Source organism: Pavona decussata, unplaced genomic scaffold, assembly GCF_977016875.1.
Source record: "Pavona decussata unplaced genomic scaffold, jaPavDecu1.1 SCAFFOLD_232, whole genome shotgun sequence".
Lineage (NCBI taxonomy): Eukaryota > Metazoa > Cnidaria > Anthozoa > Scleractinia > Agariciidae > Pavona > Pavona decussata.
Window position 1 is genome coordinate 729,240 of NW_028145637.1, and position 20,587 is coordinate 749,826.

At 40.5% G+C, this 20,587-nt stretch overlaps 2 protein-coding genes across 2 annotated transcripts; one reads left to right on the top strand and one right to left on the bottom strand.

Moving 5' to 3' along the window:
- Window positions 1-1,211: 1,211 nt before the first annotated feature.
- Window positions 1,212-10,458, bottom strand: LOC146458631 (uncharacterized). The gene is made up of 2 exons (XM_085090473.1): window positions 9,972-10,458; window positions 1,212-6,610 (listed from the first exon to the last, which is right to left on the bottom strand). The coding sequence occupies exons 1-2, from the start codon at window positions 10,282-10,284 to the stop codon at window positions 4,527-4,529; spliced, it is 2,397 nt and encodes a 798-aa protein (XP_084946599.1). The 5' UTR covers window positions 10,285-10,458; the 3' UTR covers window positions 1,212-4,526.
- Window positions 10,459-11,205: 747 nt separating this feature from the next.
- On the top strand, window positions 11,206-15,130 carry LOC146458632 (uncharacterized). Its single transcript, XM_085090448.1, has 2 exons — window positions 11,206-11,458; window positions 12,777-15,130. Exons 1-2 carry the CDS (start codon window positions 11,284-11,286, stop codon window positions 14,432-14,434), a joined length of 1,833 nt encoding a protein of 610 aa, XP_084946574.1. The 5' UTR covers window positions 11,206-11,283; the 3' UTR covers window positions 14,435-15,130.
- The last annotated feature ends 5,457 nt before the right edge of the window (window positions 15,131-20,587 follow it).

The following is a 20,587-nucleotide window of genomic DNA, read 5'->3' on the forward strand; positions in this document are numbered from 1 at the left end:
TTGGTAGAGTCAAGAAACTAAAACAAGAAAATAAGAGACAGACAAGGACTCGATTTCATTAAAGTCGAGTTAAAAAAGAAGAGGCTACGACAAAGAAAGGGAAGGCGAACTATATAAAGAGTTACTAGAAAATGTGGGAAATGAGAGAACACATAAATTATTCCTGCTTCAGGTCTGGTTTCTTGGTGATGACTGTTTTGAGAAAGCAAAAGGAAGTTTTAGAGGTGGAAGGAAAATTTTACGAGGGGCAGAAAAACTCTGGAAAATAATGAAAATCATGAATTTGTTTCTGTTTTGTTCTGTACACTACTCTGTAACATACCTAGTGAGGACTGGACTTTTCTTCAGGAATTTTCCAACAACTCCACCAGAGCGTATCGAGTTTCCACCAGGAAGGGTGATTGATAGCAAAAAGTTGTATGAGTATATTTTTCCTATTTGTTACACAGTAATATACAATATGAACACAGTTCATTACAAGATTCGTTTGATTTTCAAGATTTTCAATATTGCCCTTTAGATACACTTTTTCTACCTGAAATTGCACGCTAGTGGAGTACCTAGAATTTTTTTCGTGATTCAGGCACAACTTGCGAGCGTGGAAAGCACTCTCTTCTTGGGGGCATCCTCGGATCCTCAGGATTTTCTTTTTTAAATTTCAGATACTATTGCACAAGGCGATGTTTGGTGTAACTTGTCTTGAAACAACTAAAAACCATGCGTTGCGTTTCGGTGTTACGAGACAAGTTGCAGAAATGTGTTACATAAGGCAATGCCTCTTGAAACTTATCTCGCCCTCGACGGTAACAGCGCAAAGGACTAAAATTAGCAATTTGATTGGCTGATGTCGCAAAACATTATGCCACACGTAGGAGGGAACATGTTATGGTGCTGAATGCTTGAAAAATTCTTTGGAGTATTGCGAGAATTGTTACGACAAGTAGGGCCGAAATCCGCTGACTTCTCGCAACGATCACAGCACCAAAAAAGTGCGAGAATGTTTGTTGCAGGTTATGTTATAAAGGCAATTTTTTACGCAACTTGTTTTTTAACAAACTTGTGAGACAAATCACGCGAAGTATTGCCTAGTGTAACAGCGCCTTTATGTGCCGGCGTTTTCCAGGGAGGAAATTTTCATAGACGTGGATCTGGGGACCAGATGCTTAGCGTAATTGCAAAGCGTATATGCTTCTTCGTTAGTCTACCCCACAGCTCTCGCTTTTATACGGCAAAAAAAGTCGAGTTCACTTCAGGAGTGGAAAATTACAAAGTGATAGAAAGAAAGAACAAGATACGAAACTTTTAATATAGAATTTTATGGATTTGAGAATTTTTTCCTCGGGCAGCAAACCACACCAAGGGAAATAAATTTTACTTTTGGGAAGAATAAAATTGAGCAGAAACGTTTTTAGAATCTACTATGGACCAGGGAGGATAAAATCTCCCCAAGAAGGGCGAAGTAAGCCAGCAAGTAGGGTTTGAGCAGGTCTGTTACAGAAGGGTGTTTATTTATTTTTTTTTTTTTATAATACTATGCGTTCTCAAAATAGTTAAATCAAATTTACCATAACCATATGTAGACCAGAATCAATTTATTGCTTATTTTTATTTAATAAAAGTAATAGAAACTTCACCCCTTGATTTCATAACTCAAATAACTGTGTAAATACTCGCCTTCGGTTTGCGTTATGACATCAGTTCTCATTTTGATACCTCAAACAAAAGAGTTATTAGCGCCCTTGGCGCAGTTTTTCAAAGCATGATAAAGTAAATCCTGGGTTAACGTGAACGTAAATTCAAGTTTAATTACTAATCAATAAGGATTTTTCCAAATCTTTTTGTTTACCATTGGTTTAAAATTACCTCTTAACAACAATTTTAACGAGCGAGATGAAAAACCTGGGCTAATTTTTAAACGGGGATTAGCCTTAGTCGGCTTTCGAAGAACCAGGCCCTTGTTTTGTCATTTCTTGATAGCTGCGAGAGAGAGGTAGTCTCCCACAAACGTACATATTCCTTTGCTGTTGTTTTTCTATGACCAATGAAATCGCTCGTTATACTAGACTTCCCGGCGGACTTCCAGTGGAAAATTATGTTAAATCGATCAATGCTTTATAAATGGCACACATGCCAAATTATGTCTAATCAATCAATGCTTTATGCTACATGTCATGCCACATACGACCGAAACATTGTTGATGTTTCCTTCCTAGACATTAAGTCTGTCATCTGTTTGAATGTTTTGGATTTTAGGGAAAAAATGGCAAAGGTACTGCTTACTTGATCCGTGATCAATGAACGGTGGATGAAAACCTCAGTTTTTATCCGTGAGGGATGAGCATCGGAGTCATTTGCTGTGCGAAATGGTACAAGTGACAATTGCGATTCGAAAACGCTTAGAATTGAACTCGGAGAGGGAGTTAAGGAAGGCATATGTACCATGTAGAATTTAATGAACCGTACAATGAGGAGAAAGAGAATCGAGCAAGTAGTCAGGGCCTCGTTTATATGGAGAAAAGTTGTACCGGGCAAGAAGGTCACCCTTCCAGCCGAGTCAACTTCAGCGAGCGTTTACATGAGGAAAAAGTTGCTCCCTTTGAGGACGGTGCCTACTGTTGAGACTGCGCATACGTTCTGTACATCTGGAGAATCTCGGATTTCCTTACTAAAACAGGGATATTTAGTTTGGGTAGTTTAAAACTAAGCATAGAAAGTAGAACTCAACAAGTGCTCTTGGTATTCAAAATGAAAATTGGGGGTAACCATGCAGTTTTCAGAGATAACTGATAAAGCTTTAGTTTGGAAAAAAACGCCAACAAAAACGACTTGCTTACAAGTCGAGCTTAGAGAGCGCGAGGCGCGATCGTCAGAGCTCGAGCGAGCTTGCGCGGAGCGCGAGCGAGCGACTTTGAGAAAGTCTACGCCATACATTGCTTTGTATTTTACGGCTGCCTAATTATCTCTAAAATATGCGTGGTTACCCCCCCTTTTATTCTTGGATTCAAATAGTCCTTCCTAAGATCTTCTTTTCCTGCATAATCATAAACCGCGCAAAAATACTTCAGTATTATTGGGTACCGTCCTTAACCGAGTGAATAACTTCACTTTATTGTCCTTGAAGTCGGTGGCATTGAACTCACAGAGACTTTTATATTCCTTCAAGCAGTCAATAGTCGAGTCCACTAAAGCAGACTTCCAACACCACTTCTTCACCGAGTCAGTCTTCCATTTTGACGCCATTTTGTTTCTCATTGACAACACCGCTCACGCATGCTCTGTGTATCTACCCTTGACCGACACAGCGGCAAAATGAGTACGCATGCTCCGGGGATTTGTGTTTCAATCGTGAATCGATTACGAATGCTCCACTTCAATCGCCAAATTCACACCTGTTACCACAATATTTTTTTTTGTTGAATAAGATATGTGATGGAGGAAGTTCGAAGGAACCTTTCCTGAAAGCGGCAACCTTAGCTATTTTGATTTGGGCTTATCCACGCGAAATGAGAACAAGCAATGGGAATTTTAAAAAAGCCGCCATTTTGCCGAGTAAGATTGCTCACGCGTGACGAGCATGCGCAGTCATTTTGCCGCTGTGTCCCCTTGACCAAGTTGACCGGGAAGATGAGCCAAAGTGTTATATGGGAAAAAGTTGTGTCGGCTAATAGCAAGTGGGTGAACCTGGCAGGCGGGTCAGCCTTAACTTTGTGTTTCTCATGTAAACAGTTCGCTACGTTTAATTTTGTAAGGAAATATAAGTTGGCTTGGGCAAAATCTACTACACGGGACAACATTTCACTTTATAAACGGGGCCTAACTTGCGTTGGAGATCAAAACATTGGTGCGCCACAACAAAGAAATGCGTTTCAGTATTACTGGAAACTGCTCAAGGTGCCTGACATATGCGTCAACCTTTAGTAGGTCGTTTCGAATTGTACAAGTCTATTTTGTTTATTTAGTGAACATGTTCGTTTTGCAAACCTGATTTCTTCTCAGTTTTGTTCCTCGGCAAAAGAGCCGTGCTTCTATCTTTGAGAGAGCTCAAATCGGTGGCAATGGTTTTCTTTTCTTCCGCACGAGTTTTAAAATATTATGACCAAACCAATGACACCATCCCTTTACTAAAATACAAACCATTTCATTTTCCAAAGAATTGGAGACTGGTCAAAGTAAAGCTGTTAATAGGAATTAAGAAAAAACAATAGTTGTCCTAAATGGAGATGTTAGACTTAATTTGTTTGGCATTGTATCCCTGTGAAAACACACGTATGAAAGTGATTATCAAATCTTTCGAATCCGGATTGAACAAGCCCGATGGAGCACATCTGTGGTTGGGATTTGATCCGGCCTCTCACTCGATAGGATGAAAGTCGATTACGGAGTTTAATCCATGGATTTTTGTTCGGAAATCAAAATGGAGCATTAATTTTCTATATTAAGATACCGACATTTCGCATTACTGCGGCCGGTCACGAAAAATATCTTCAATGGGCATACAGAGCCCATGCACACAGATCAAGCAATCTTTAAAAAGGACATTTCCGGGATCTGTGGCACCATCCTAAGGGACAACGAGATGAAATCCTTCTCCAGAATGTTCGGAACATAGCAAAATAATCTAGTATGTCGTCTTCTGTCCATCTCATAGTTTTTTCATTATTCAGTGTTTGGAAATGTAGATCTGGTAAATGTATATGGAGCAATGGAACAAATGAGCGCGTTCTATAGTGTCTATAATAGCTACTGCGATGTCTATTACGAGGTCTTTTTCGTCTTTGCGAGTTAAAACGGGGGTTATGATTAGCAATCTTCCTCGCAGCTTTGATCAGCGCAGTAGCTAAAGCTTTTCCAACTCTGTTTACAGAGTAATTTTTGTTTATACTATCGGATCTCGAGTCTCGAATAGGTGGGGTTTCTGGCTGGGAGTTAGGAATTACTTGGTATGGAGGAATTTGGATTGGAGCGTATGGAGGTTTTGTATCTATTGGTGGCGGTGGTGGTTGTTGCTGTGATGGAGGTGGCTGCTGTGGGGGGTACACAGGGTTGTTGGTGCCTTGTGGTGTTGCGGGTTGTACTTGCGACAGGGCCTGTGATAATGCCTGCACTAATTTGGCATTGCTGATTGGTTGAATTCCTTGCTGGATGTTTTGAGCCAAGGCTTGTGTCAAGGCCGACGTTAGAAGGTCGGGAGGTTGGTTACGCTCCTGCGCTTGACTTGCGGCAAGAGCCAATGCTGATGCAAGAGCGTTTGGCTGAGGCTGGACAAGAGCAGAACGAATCGCGTTTGCAAACAGTCCGGTTAGGCCATTGTAAAGAAGTGGATCATACCCTTGAGGTAAAGACGACAGAAGAGGTGGTGACATAAGGGACGGCTGTGCCATCTGAAATTGTTGGGCTAGTGGTGTCGTGATAGATGGCCATCCTGAGTTCAAAGGAAATTGGGGAGTCTGTAACATAGGTAATTGGAGACCACCTAAACCAAACCGGTACATAGGTCTTCCTTGAGAAAGCATCTTGCTCACGAGAAATGGGCTCATCGGGGGCAGTCCCGTGAGCGAGGAAGAAATCATCATATTATTAACATCAGCCATAGGTGAAGCAGATGGCGGAGAATTCACCGTTATTGAAGCAGGCTGTGACGCGGAAACGGTTACTTGCGGTTGGGGGGCGGTTAGGCTAAGCGGAGCAACAGCTGGAGAAGATGGAGCGGCTATGATCGCTCGAGGAGGTGTGAGTTGAGATAAATACATCGAAGATGGAGGGACAGACGCAGGAGCAGGAGCAGTTTGTGGATAGCTCACAGGAAAAGGAGCTGGGACCGACTGTTGATACACCACAGGAGCTGGTGGTGGTTGGGTTGGCTGTGGTGCTGCTATAACATATTGCGGCTGTGGCGTCGGTTGTGGTACAAATACAATTTGTGGCTGGGGTTGTGTTTGACCAGGTTGTGCCATTATTACCTGAGGTTGTGGATTTTGGGAAGTATCCGATCCGGCCGGCATAGATGCGATTATTATTTGTGGAGTAGGTTGTTCTGGCGATTCCTCCTGCTGATTTGAAGGATAAATACTCTGAACTGTTGGAGCAACTGGAACGTTTTCGTGTTGCTCAGGCTGACTATTTTCCTCGGCATTACCAATCTCCAGGTTAAGATTAATGTTGGATGCACTTGGAATTGGTACTTTCGGCGTTACAGCCTGTATGGCGATCACTTGTGTCTTCTCTGTTGGTTTTGTAGTTGTAGGTGGAGGAAGAGTAGTCCGAGGTGTGGTTTGTTTCGGAGTGGTAATCGGAGGTGGTTTAGTGGTTGTTGACGTTGTTGGGATTGGAGGTTGCGTTGGAAGTTTAGTCGGTGTTGCCTTGTTGGTTGGTTTTGGAGTTGCGAGTTTCCCTGAGTCAACTCCTTCATCCAGTTTAAACGCCTCATCTTTGGTGCTGATCGTGTTATCAGGAGGGAGGACAATGTAAGGCTCGTCGTCTACCTCTGGATCCTTGTTGTTAGTGAGTTGCTTTTTGTAAAGCCGCGTGTCATACCAGGTGTGTATTGCTGGAAACTTACTCCAATACAATCTCCTTCGAAGCGGTAAGTCACTCCTTCGCCAAATATAATCTGTTAAAAGAACAAAAGTTCTATTTATAAGAGACTATGGTAAATGAACCACTGGCTCACTACTACATTTGGCTGATCTCAACCCAATTTATACAACGAGACGTCACTAGGAGAGTAACCATTCCCTTCTCGATGGGATGCTAAACTTAGTGATTTACTGCTACGTACAGTCAAACCTCCCTGTGCACCCACCTCTTGCCAGCGACCACTTTTCCAATTGGATAATGCGACTCTGGAAAGCCTTATTTGAATGATTAATTTGTAAATGTAATATACTTGTATGGGTATTGAGACCACAACTTAAGTAACTATTTCAGTCTCCGTTTGAAGTGAATGGAACTGTCAGGTTGTGGTACCAAGATTGTAACACTTTTAAAAAGTTGCAAGATTAGAAGACGTCAAATTCGACGTTATTAGTTCTTGCTGCTGGTAGCTAGATTAGACAAGAGGAGCTTACATGTACGTAACCAAAGATTTGAAGCTACAGTTACAACACTCTTTATGGGCAACCATATTTTGCGGACAGTTCCCATGATGGTCCCGCGAGACTAAAATTCATGCTTAATTTAATCCTTTAATACAACAAACATCTCGATGCCATATCACGTAAATCGTAAGGCGAATTGTTTCGGTTCGTACTGGAATCGTACTGGAAATTGTTTGACTCTTGTTTGGCCTGCCCTTGTAATGAAGGAAAGTTAAAAATGTTTTCTCGCGTACTAAAACGATATTGCAGCGAAGTTTAGGTTATGTCTGTGTTTCCAACCCTGAAACTGTCTCTCTGGTCTTGTCTCTCGTAAGTAACCTCTTCCCGTAAGCGGCCTCTAGGCTTGATATTTTGGGTAGTCGTTTGCGAGAGGTTCAACTGTATACACAAAACAACACTATGGCTTAGGAAGGCACTGGGAATACTGACTACTGAGCCGAAAGTCCCATCGAAAGTCCACATCTTTCAAATCGAACCTTACTCTATACAAGAACAGTGTGCATTCACAGGTACACAACAGACAGACCCACCAAACCTTGCAAATATGGATAAGACTCTAAAGAGAACCCACTAATTTCCCACTGAGCGTTAACTACGAGCTACGAGGCCAGACCGGAGTCGTGGGTGATTATGGTCCAGTAATGTGAAGGTGAAGGAAACAAAGCCAGATCTCCTCACTCTTTGGGAGAGAAAATCTGGAAATATCCGTATTATGACGCTCCAATGTGTCAGGAATGTGACATTGTATGATGCTGAGCATTTGCAGCCAGTAGACTTTGCTTACTAATTGGCCAAGTTGGCTTTTCAAGAACAATTTGTCGCTATAAATGTGGAAAATATTTCAACTACTGAATTCAGAAAAGAAAATCAATATATTTCAAGTTTTTGAGAAAAGAAAAAACAACCGCTAAGTTTTGTTGACAATGATGCGTAAATGCACCCGCTGTATTACGCGTACAAGTTAGTTGTGCGCGTCAGATTACCAAGAAAAAATTATCGCCAAACTTTGAGCAGAGAGACAAAAACTATAATAAACGTATTATTCGTAGTTTAATGAAACACTAAGATCAAATCGATGCAAGAAATCAGCGTTCATTGACGAACAAAAGTGTCAAGATATGTTTTTTGTGAAGCTTGCGTTTACGAGCGTATTAAGCAAAGGTGTGAAAGTTTTCGCGAATATGTCAACGCGACTTTATTAACGCGACTTTCATCGGGCCATTTTCATTGACCAATGAGAATGGAAAACGTGACCGATTATACCAGTTGTTTTCTCCGAAGACAAAACATCTGGGTTCGAGATAGGGTGCAAATGAATAACTAATAAACAATGGCACAAATGAAGAAAATTACTTATTCTGCAGTGTATGTAAGATATACTGATCCACCATATGTGTCATTAGTGCTGATGGCATAACATTCGTTTGTAACCTTCAAATTAGCTTATCTGCCTGTTTGATGAACGGAACGGAACTTCCAACGTAGAAGCTAAGCTCCTTTAACTCGGTGAAAACTACCGAATTAGTCCCTTGTAAAAGGAAGTGCATTCGTACTCTCCAGAACATATTTTTGAGAGAAGTTAAAGGCATATGGTATGCCGAGTATTATAGTGCTCGAGTCAGTTTTGGTGAGGGAAAATTACATTACAATTCTGGTACCCGCATATCATTTCGAGCTTATATATATGCGTTATTGACCAAGCGTGAGGTCAAGATGGCTGGATATTGGCCAAGTTCTTTTTTTGCGTTTTTATGGACCGAGACTAAGTCGAGGTCCATAAAAACGCAAAAAAAGAACGAGGCCAATATCCAGCCATCTTGACCGAACAACCTTGGTCAATAAAGGATTTATTATATGGCTTTACCTTCAAGTTAAAACTACAACAACAAAACAAAACAGGACATGAAACTTCTCTACTCGGAAAGAAATTCTTCATAGTCGGCCGGTGCAAGATTTATTTTCAGTACATTTTTGGATTAGCATGTAATCGTGGAAAACAAGGAATCCTAAATTATCTTAGGGCTCTAACTTTATAATGGCTTAAAGGGAGTATACAATTATTGAGAACGAAAAATTTAGATTTTCGCAAGAGCGGGAAGATTTGAATAGAATCCGGCAAACTCGCCATTTTCAGCTGATCGCACGGTGGCGTAAATAATAAACATTTTTACACAGTTTTCGGCTTCAAATCATTAATTCTTCAATGAAAAAATAGATTTTGAGATTATATGCAAACACAAGCCGAAAAAAAGAGCGGGTAAATCAGAAAACTGGGCGAAACTTTGATAAGATTTTGTTGTTTACAACAAGCAAGACGCGGCTAAATTAAAAACGTGAGCTTCTTCGGCGAACTTGAGAAAAATACTTTTCTGAACTGCTGTAAACACTTAACGCATCTTCCACTACGCTATGATTTAAATACAGTCATTGCAAACCTAGAGAATTTATCAATTTGGCACTCGACTTGAGACAATTGTTTTTACAAAATCAACTCTATCTAAAATACTACACGCAGAGCAACTCACCGGCTCAACTCACATTCATTGTAGCTGAAACAACATTTTCACTACACCAGGACGATTCCATTCTCTTTCCTGTCGTTTAGGTAAATGTTGAGAGTTTACCGAACTTTTTAGTGAGCGTTTTCCCCCAAAACAACGAGAAAATCGAAGAAAAGATTGCATTGTTGTTGGGATTAAACTTTCGATGCTAAGCGAACGGGCAACGGGTAATCCCGAGCGGGCAAGATAGCTCCATCTTGCCCGCTCGGGTAGCCAATCACAGCGCAGGATTTGACTCATCTTGCCCGCTCCCAGCCATATAATAAAAGGCGGTATTGGATATTCCTTTGACCGAAAACAATCATTCACTTACCTATTGCTTTTTTCGAGGTCGTTGTTCTACCATTTTGAGGTGCCACTGCTTTTCCCGCTCGTCTTAAAGGTGTCGAAAACAAATTATCGCTAAATCGTTCATTGTTAACATTTTGATGGTTTGTAGGACTTTTCAAGTGGGTGCTCAGAGGAGACGATTTTGTCCATTTTTTCTCTTTTCCATGAGGTATCTTTGAAAGAGTTTCCTTTCTAACGCTTAAACCATCTTCCATCGATAAAGCTGAGGTAACGATTACAAGTAAAATTACCAACATTGCACGTACTCTTTTTGGTGAAACATACACTATTTCCATGTTTCCAAAGGCGAATTCTTGGGTGTCGTTTGATGTTCATTTCTCCACAGATGAGGAATAAAGCATTGGGATTGTATCTCTTTGCTTTACAACCCTGTCGAGTGGTTAATATTACTGGGAGTTGACATTGTCACTGTCATAAATATCGCTCTGGAGCTTTTGTTTGGCTTCGGATGCATAACTAACCAACTGATTGTTTAAAAATTTATATGTTGTATCGTAGTTCGCGGAGCAGGTATCTTCAGGTGTGCCACTTAACCATTTTAAAAAAAATAATTGCTTTGGCTAATCTGCAAGAAGTCAGTAGAAAAGCCTATCATCAAATGCCATTGTGATAAATTTACGTTTTAAGATTTCAAAGGCGAAAAAGGAAAAAACTATTGAACGGTCAAATAACTTTTCTTCGTTTAGTTAGTGACCAGCTCACTTACAGGTACAAAGCCAAGCAGAAACAAAGTGCTTGCACCATCCAAGATAATAACCAACGACTCACTTGTTTCACTGTTGCATTTGTTACAAATGTGAGCAAGGATTGTAGAAAAGGGTGCCTGTTATCACTCATTTGTAATCACATAGTTAAGTCACTTAGCTGGGACTAATTTTCAGTTCATTCGATTAGTAAACATGCAATACGAGCAGCTGTCGAGCCCTCTCAATTAAAACGATCATGGTTGTACTAGAAAACAGTCACTCCCCTTAAACAGTAGATAAATTACTATAATTCGAACAGTAGATTTATTGATTCATTGAATTGGGTTGGTAAAAAGGGATTCTGTAATCTCGAATGTAGATGCTTTCCGGTATGAACAGTTTTCAAGATCACACCTGTCCATTGAGATGATTTTCAAGATTTTCCTAAAACAATTCAGTGACCAGATAAAAACTGGTGGTTGTGAATATTAAATTTAAAACTCCATGTTTAGGTAACCATAACAAGATGCTGTATGACCGAATTTCCTTTTAGAGTAGTTTAACAAAATGAGGTTCAGGTAGAAGTTAATGATGAAAATTTTTTTCTTATGTATCTTTTTACACTTGTTCGTTTTGTGGCGCGTTACGGCCAGACATGAACGATCAGCAAAACGCCACAAGAGTAAGTTTATGGTGTTACACAAGATTCTTTTTGGGTCAGGAAATTACCGCAAGAAGGACAAGACTAAAATCTTCAGGCATGGTGAGAGTATCATATATAGTTATTGTATGCATCAATTGTATTCGTCGTATGGTTGGTGTAATAATTCTAGAGAGCGAGCTCATGAATTCTTTAGAATTTCATTTCAACACTTTCTCTCCCAACATTGAATAAAAATTCCAAATTTTATTCAGCCAAATATTTAAAAACGGAAAGTATCACATGAAAGTGCTACTCGAGACCATTCGTTTGAATTGTTACTCTTCATGATATACAAATGTTTGAAACCCATTTCTTAAATCATGTTTTACCCAAACTCATACATCGGCTTTGTATTGTGAATAGATAAAACATATAAAAGATTGTTCCTTCCTCAACATGACATTATCATTGTTGAGAGAAATGCGATGTCATGTTTTAAACCTGGTGAATAAATGATAGATATATTATTCCGTCACTTACACAGGCATACCCGGTAAAGAAAATCTGAGTTCTCCCAACAGGGATCCAACCTATCACCTTCGATTATTATTTCGGATGCCCTACCACTGATAAGAGCTGCAGGAGAACTCATAGGAGCTAGGCTATTGAACTAGGTTCATGTGAAAAACACATGAACCTTGGTTAATGGCCTAGTTAGAGTTTGAAAAAATAAATCTTTCATTTATTCACTAGGCGTAAAGTAAAGCCGTAGTATTTGCTTTGCTGCTGCATTGCAGTTGCCAACTCGACGTCACCTTGGTTTGAGAAGAAGGGTTGACGACAGGTGGACCTAGGTCCAAGCCAAGTGTCCTCTTTTCCCAGTAAATCTGGTATATGTCCAGTTTTACTGGCTATAATTACTGAAAAAAAAATTCGTTAAAATTAATCAGTTTTTGTTTTATGTTCGTAAAAGGTCAAGATTATGGTAAAACATGCCAATAATGCTACTTTGAGAAAAATCGCCAAATGATGCTGCCATTGCCCCACTAGACTAAAATACTACCTGCACAATCGGCAAAAGACTCTTTCTAGGTCTAGCCTCTGCTGGGCTGTTTGCTACACATTGTCTCTCCTCACTCAGGGATAAAAATGGGTACCGGCGACATGCTGCTGGGGGTAACCCCGCGATGGACTGGCATCCCATCTAGGGTGGAGTAGTAATACTCCTATTCGCCTCATGCTACAAAAAGCGGGTTCAGCTCCGGCTACGTGTATCACCTGTGGTCCGAGTGCGACGATACCCACCCTACCCTGATGACGAGGGAGTTTTCTTACGATAGATTCAACGGGAAAAGAAATTAACTCTAACTTTACTGAGGAAAGATAACTTAGCTATGAATCCATGCACAAAGTCTGACTGATTATCATTTCTTTACAGAGCTTTCAAGGTCCCCAACACAGAAAAAACACATTGTACATCTTTTCCATGCCACGACTAAACTTAGGAAAATATCAAGAAATACAAAAGGTTCACCGAAAGCAGTCATAGTCAAAGTTAATGGACAGAATGTTTACTCTAGTGGAACTCAAAACACAACTGACAGTCCAACATCTTCACCAGTTCCAAAACCAAACCCTCCTACACCACAAACACACAACATAAATCTTCACATCAACCTTACAAAAGCTCCCAATCCTGCTGAGAAGGAAAATAATCGACCTATAATCATATCAGCACCGTCTGGTTTAGCACCTCAACCTCAGCCCCAGCCAGTTGTGGCCCTTGTACCTCAACCAGCGCAACCCCCGCAAGCTCAACTTCAGCCTCCGCTGGTGCCTCAAGTAATGCCTGTTATTGCTCCTTCGCCAACAGCATCTACACCTGAGAAGAAGGGCGAGTCAAGTCTAAGCAAACTATTACTAACCGCAATGTTATTGAAAGGGCTAAGAGGAACAGATTCTTCTGCGGGAAATTCGCAAGCTTTTCCTTCACTGTTACAAAATCTCATAGCGCCAAATACTTCTCCTCTCAGCTCCTTGCTTCCAGGCAATATTGGGTCGCCGTTGACTTCACCCCTTACAGGAATTTCACCATTGGGGTATCCCCAAACTGGGACACCACAATTAGGTTATCCAGCCCTGGGAAACCTGCCCCTGGGGTACCCTGCAAACGGTAGGTTGCTGGCCAATACAGCTCTTGGATATCCAGCTGGCGCAAGGCAAAACCAGGGATTCCCGGCGGGCGGAAACCTTAACATGGGATATCCTGCGAGGGGAAACCTCAACATGGGCTATCCTACGGTTGGCATGGGATACCCAGCAGCTGGGAATATTAACATGGGGAACACAGCTGGACTAAATCTTAACATGGGATACCCTGCTGGTGGAAACCAAAATATGGGATATCCGGCCGGTGGAAATCAAAATGTGGGATATCCAGCTGGTGGATATCAAAATATGGGATATCCGGCTGGTGGAAATCAAAATATGGGATATCCGGCTGGTGGAAATCAAAATATGGGATATCCGGCTGGTGGAAATCAAAATATGGGATATCCGGCCGGTGGAAATCAAAATATGGGATATCCGGCTGGTGGAAATCAAAATATGGGATATCCGACTCCTTTGAATGAAAATATGGGATACCCAGGAGGTGGAGGTAGCGATGTCAACATGGCAGCACCAACAATACCTAATTTTCTGAGCGGCACTGCTCCTACACCACCTATAAATACTGGTCAAAATGCTGCTGCTTCTCCTACGGGCAACACTGCCCCACTGTCAGGTCAAAACGCTGGTGTAGCTTCCAACCCTGCGCCTGTCTCAACCCTTGGAGCGGGCACTGGGATCAATGCCGCTCAGGGGCAAGGTGGTGGGGCGGTTGTTGCACCGTCTAAAGGTCTTCCAGCTGGTTCTTTGATCGTTCCATCAACATCTGTAGTAGCTCCTGGAACAGATCCTATGAGCTCGTGCTGGTGTGGCTGCGATGCTAACTGTAATCATCCGTGTGACCTGTGCACATCCAATCCAACGAACATGTATAACTATAACACTAATAACGCTGCAGGCACTTTGCAGACTGCTTACACCGGCTAAAATAAAATGCCTTAATTCGCTTTTTATTGGCAGAGTAAACCAGGGTAGTCATTTGTAAATTTATTAAAAGATCAGCCAACTTATATTATCACGATTGCCACAGAACGAACGCAAGAAATATCCCTTTTAACATTCAATAAATAGGATTTAACGTAACCAACAAAAGAGTGGTGCAGCTATGATGCCTCAAAAGTTTTTGAAACTTTGAAACTTTAACCCCAATGATTGTAACATAAGTTTAGTTTTTATTCTTGTGACGGTGTGTCAGGTAAACGTAGTGAGGTGCTCTTGCGCATTGGACCTTCTTTTGTCTGTTTGTCAATAAAGTGAGAAACTAAAGAGACATTTGTAATGTCAACAATATAGAAGATATTCCGAAACCTATCCGAACAAAACAAATGATGATCATTCTACAAAATCGACTTGAGTTCGTATACAACAAGGCAATAAGCAGTAATTTGGCTATGAATGCACGCACTACTCGTTTTCACCGTTGAATATTTTGTCTAATAAAAGCTGTGTAATTGGACAATACAATCCTGAGTTTTCATTGGCGCAGCGGCCATGTGATATTAGCCATTATATTAAAGAACAAGTAGCTGCTATTAAATCGTCAACTAGCCGTTCATGTTAAATGAAATCAGCAAGATGTATGAATATTTCTTGATTTTTTAAATAAAACAATTATTTCGCTCGTGCTTACTGGATATATGATGATTATAGCCAATTTGATTGGCATGCAAACCAAAAATAGACAGAAGGTCTTTTCCATTAGTTTTCTGTTTTGTAAGTTTTCTTTGGTGGTCTCTCTTTGCTAGTCTCAATTTAAATAGAAACCCATCGTCTAGCTCAATAACGTTGCTTCAACTTAATATTGTATTGAAAGTTTCTACTTCCATGGTTATGTGTCAAACATGCCGCTGATCAGTAACCTTGCTAACCGTCAACGTTTTTCCTCTCATATTCTACGAACACCTGCACTGGCTTCCATCACTTTCCAGCAGTTATACATTGACGGATCACTGATACAACCACTCTTAATCAGCTGATAAAACAACTGATAATAGTATCAAAGAAATGCCTAAATATTGGCAAATAAGTTATGGTTGTCTCATTGATAATAATAATAATAATAATAATAATAATAATAATAATAATAATAATAATAATTTTTTACTCGCTTATATTGCGCATTTTCCATGACAACATGATCAAATGCGCATTACAATAATTACAAAAGCACAATATGTATATATATTACGAGTGACAGCAGTATTGAAATGACGAATCCTCTATATATTCTATTGGCATAATAGTTACTATAGTAGCGGTACAACCTCCCTAAAAACACCCCTAATTTTACCTTTAAAGTGGTTACAACTCAAGAAAGAGCTCGGTGACCCTTCTTTTTTTTTTTTATTATGGAACTGTAGTTAGCCTGTTTAACATTTTTTTGCAAAGGTTAAAAACAATGTCTGGGGAAGGGCTTCAGATCCTGTTTCCCTTTGGTAATTAGTCCCGTTATTTTTGTATCAACTGAAAAAGCTAGGTCATATTGATCCGTCAAAGTATGAGTCCTAGCTGGGAAATGATGGAAACCTGTGCAGCCACCTTTATAATAAAGAACATTCTTTACCAGGTAAGGTCTCGTGCTTCATACGACGCCACCTTGGATATTCATCCGCTTGTCGTCTCGTCTTAATAGCTATCATTCTTCCTTGGATTTGGATGTATTATCTCCATTTAAGAACAAAATAATACAGATATGAACATGTTTGTCCACATTCATTCATCTTTATCAACCTGCTTACAGTGCGACTGTTATTACCGGGGTCTCTTAAAACTGGCCAATCAGATCACATTATGATACGAACAGTGAATAATTCCAAAAGTTGGGGTTTTAATTGTTGTTTTCCGTCTTCTCGTGATTGGTCCAATCGGTTTTGGTTGAAATTCATTGTTATTGTCCTGCAATCTGATTGGCCATTTTTGCTTAAGTGACCCAGGTAACAGAAGTCGCACTGCAAATCGTCTTAACTTCTTGGGTGTAGGATTTGTCCTGACGTTATTCGGACGCTGTTGACGTGTTGTTGCCAAGCGACTGTCCAACGGCAAGAAAACATATATACAGGAGCGGACAGGGATTCGTTACTCAACACTGTAACAGCGACGTAGATATTTCCTAATCTTTGATTCACAAAAAATTATGTCTCACTTGGGTGTGGCATTCGTGCTTAACTTTGCATAAAAAGATTTTCCAAGTGTATGCATAGATAGTCAGCGATATTACAAATGTTATAATGGTTTTAAATTTGTCTTCGGCATTGGCAAGGGATGATCTCTGCAGAGCCTTTTGAGATGACGGCCAGGGTTGATTTCTGTAGATAAAAATGCCCAAAACCGCTCAATAGCACTACACTGGCCAGAAAGGCCATATCTACGATATTTAAACCATTATTCATAAAGCAGTATTCTAAATACCAAATTATCGAGATGAAATACTGTACACAAAAGATACGAGCTCTTGATCACTATGCATTTAGAAAAAATGTAAACACTAAGACACAATTTTTTCCCCAAAGGGGAAAAATCTTTCCCTGGCTTGTTGTAGCGAACAGAATCTCAAACCATATCTTTTTGTTGAAATATTCAATTTGCAAGTTTCATTAAAGAATTTAAAAGTAATTTTAATGCTTGTTTAAAGGAAAGTATTCTTACATTTAAAGTCCGACCAAAATTCCCAAAACTTTCGCCGAATGGTTAACGAACAGAAATAGTCATATTATTTAGTCATATTTATTGTATCCAGTGTAGAGATTGGACGGCACCAAGCTTTTCAATGTTTTCAACAATTATAAGTGAGTGTTGTCCAATACACACAAACGGAATCCAATGGAATGGATTGGCATTCCATTGGTACACCATTGGTGAATTGCATCTCATTAAGGGGACTTAGACTATTTTCACTACGGCTCGGTTTGAGTACAGCTGGATTCCGTTCGTCCATTGGTACCAATGGTACGATTGGTACCAATAGAATGACTTGGCATTCCATTGAACACCATTGGTGAATTGCATCTCATTAACGGGACTTAGACTATTTTCACTACGGTTCGGTTTGAGTACAGCTGGATTCCGTTCGTCCATTGGTACCAATGGTACGATTGGTACCAATAGAATGACTTGGCATTCCATTGAACACCATTGGTGAATTGCATCTCATTAACGGGACTTAGACTATTTTTACTACGGTTCGGTTTAAGTACAGCTGGATTCCGTTCGTCCATTGGTACCAATGGTACGATTGGTACCAATAGAATGACTTGGCATTCCATTGGTACACCATTGGTGAATTGCATCTCATTAAGGGGACTTAGACTTTTTTCACTATGGTTCGGTTTGAGTACAGCTGGACTCCGTTCGTCCATTGGTACCAATGGTACGATTGGTACCAGTAGAGTGACTTGGCATTCCATTGGTACACCATTGGTGAATTGGATCTCATTAATGGGACTAAGACTATTTTTGCTACGGTTCGGTTTGAGTATAGGGGGATTCCGTTCGTCCATTGGTACCAATGGTACGATTGGTACCAATAGAGTGACTTGGCATTCCATTGGTACACCATTGGTGAATTGCATCTCATTAAGGGGACTTAGACTATTTTCGCTACGGTTCGGTGCGAGTTCAGCTGGATTCCGTTCGTCCATTGGTACCAATAGAATGACTTGGCATTCCATTGGTACACCATTGGTGAATTGGATCTTATTAATGGGACTTAGACTATTTTTGCTACGGTTCGGTTTGAGTACAGGGGGATTCCGTTCGTCCATTGGTACCAATGGTACGATTGGTACCAATAGAGTGACTTGGCATTCCATTGGTACACCATTGGTGAATTGGATCTCATTAAGGGGACTTAGACTATGTTCGCTACGGTTCGGTTTGAGTACAGCTGGATTCCGTTCGTCCATTGGTACCAATGGTACGATTGGTACCAATAGAATGACTTGGCATTCCATTGGTACACCATTGGTGAATTGCATCTCATTAAGGGGACTTAGACTATTTTCGCTATGGTTCGGTTTGAGTACAGCTGGACTCCGTTCGTCCATTGGTACCAATGGTACGATTGGTACCAAAAGAATGACTTGGCATTCCATTGGTACACCATTGGTGAATTGGATCTCATTAATGGGACTTAGACTATTTTTGCTACGGTTCGGTTTGAGTACAGCTGCACTCCGTTCGTCCATTGGTACCAATGGTACGATTGGTACCAATAGAGTGACTTAGCATTCCATTGGTACACCATTGGTGAATTGCATCGCATTAAGGGGACTTGGACTATTTTCGCTACGGTTCGGTTCGAGTACAGTGGGATTCCGTTGGTCCATTGGTACCAATGGTACGATTGGTACCAATAGAGTGACTTGGCATTCCATTGGTACACCATTGGTGAAATGCATATCATTAACACATTAAGCCGTTTGAAACTTGAACGAATGGTCGATTGGTACCATTGGTACCAATGGTACAAATGGAAAAGTAGTCAGTCGATTGGTTAACCGTTGGAATCTGCATCTCAAAACAAACGTCATGACTTGAATGTAGGTCGATCTATAAGCAAAATACCCTGATTCTTTAATGCCATGAGCCGAACCAAGCGCGTACGCATGAATATAACTCGTTCTTTAATCCATGAACCGAAACAAGCGCGTTACGCATGAATATAACTCGTTAAAATCGCGCTCCACATAAGTATAATTCGTTCTTTAATCCATGAACCGAAACAAGCGCGTACGCATGAATATAACTCGTTCTTTAATCCATGAACCGAAACAAGCGCGTTACGCATGAATATAACTCGTTCTTTAATCCATGAACCGAAACAAGCGTGCTACGCATGAAGATAACTCGTTGTTTAATCCATAAACCGAAACAAGCGCGATACGCATGAATATAACTCGTTATTTATTCCGAAACAAGCGTGCTACGCATTAATATTACCGGGAGTCGTTCTTTAATCCATGGATCGAAACAAGCGCGCTACACGTGAATATACCTCGTTCTTTAGTCCATGAACCGAAACAAGTGCGTTACCCATAAATATAACTCGTTCTTTAATCCATGAATCGAAAAAAGCGCGTTACACAGAAATCAAAATCGTTCTTTAATCCATGAACCGAAACAAGCGCGCTACACGTGAATATACCTTGTTCTTTAGTCCATGAACCGAAACAAGTGCGTTACACATAAATATAACTCGTTCTTTAATCCATGAATCGAAAAAAGCGCGTTACACAGAAATCAAAATCGTTCTTTAATCCATGATCCGAAACAAGCACGCTACACATAAATCAAAATCGTTCTTTAATCCATGAACCGAAACAAGCGCGCTACACGTCAATATACCTTGTTCTTTAATCGCAGAGCCGAAACAAACGAGGAAGACATGAATATAATTCACCCTTTAATCCATGAACCCAAAAAAGCGCGCTACGTATGAATTTAACTCGTTCTTTAATCTATGAACCGAAACAAGCGCGCTACACATGAATATGACTCGTATATTCATGTGTAGCGTTCTTGTTTCGGTTCATGGATAAAGAACGATCGAGGTATATTCACGTATAGTGCGCTTGTTTTGGTTTATGGATTAAAGGACGAGTACCAGTAATATTCATGCGTAGCACGCTTGTTTCGGTTCATTGATTAAAGAACGAGTTGTATTCATGTGTGTCGCGCTTGTTTCGGTTTATGGATTAAAAAACGAGTTTTATTCATGCGTAGCGCGCTTCTTTCGGTTCCTGGATTAAAGAACGAGTTATATTCATGCGTAGCGCGCTCGGTTTTGGTACATGGATTAAGGAACGAGTTATATTCTGTGTGTAGCGTGTTAATGTTTTGGTTCATGGATTAAAGAACGGCTTATATTCATGCGTAGCGCGCTTTTTTCGGGTCATGAATTAAACAACAAGTTATATTCATGTGTAGCGAGCTAGTTTCGGCTCATGGATTAGAGAACGAGGTATATTCATGCGTAGCGCGCTCGTTTTCGACTGAGGAGCTTGCCATTTGTTCCAATGGTGCGAATCGAAACCAATCGACTGACTACTTTTCCGTTTGTACCAATGGTACCAATGGTACCAA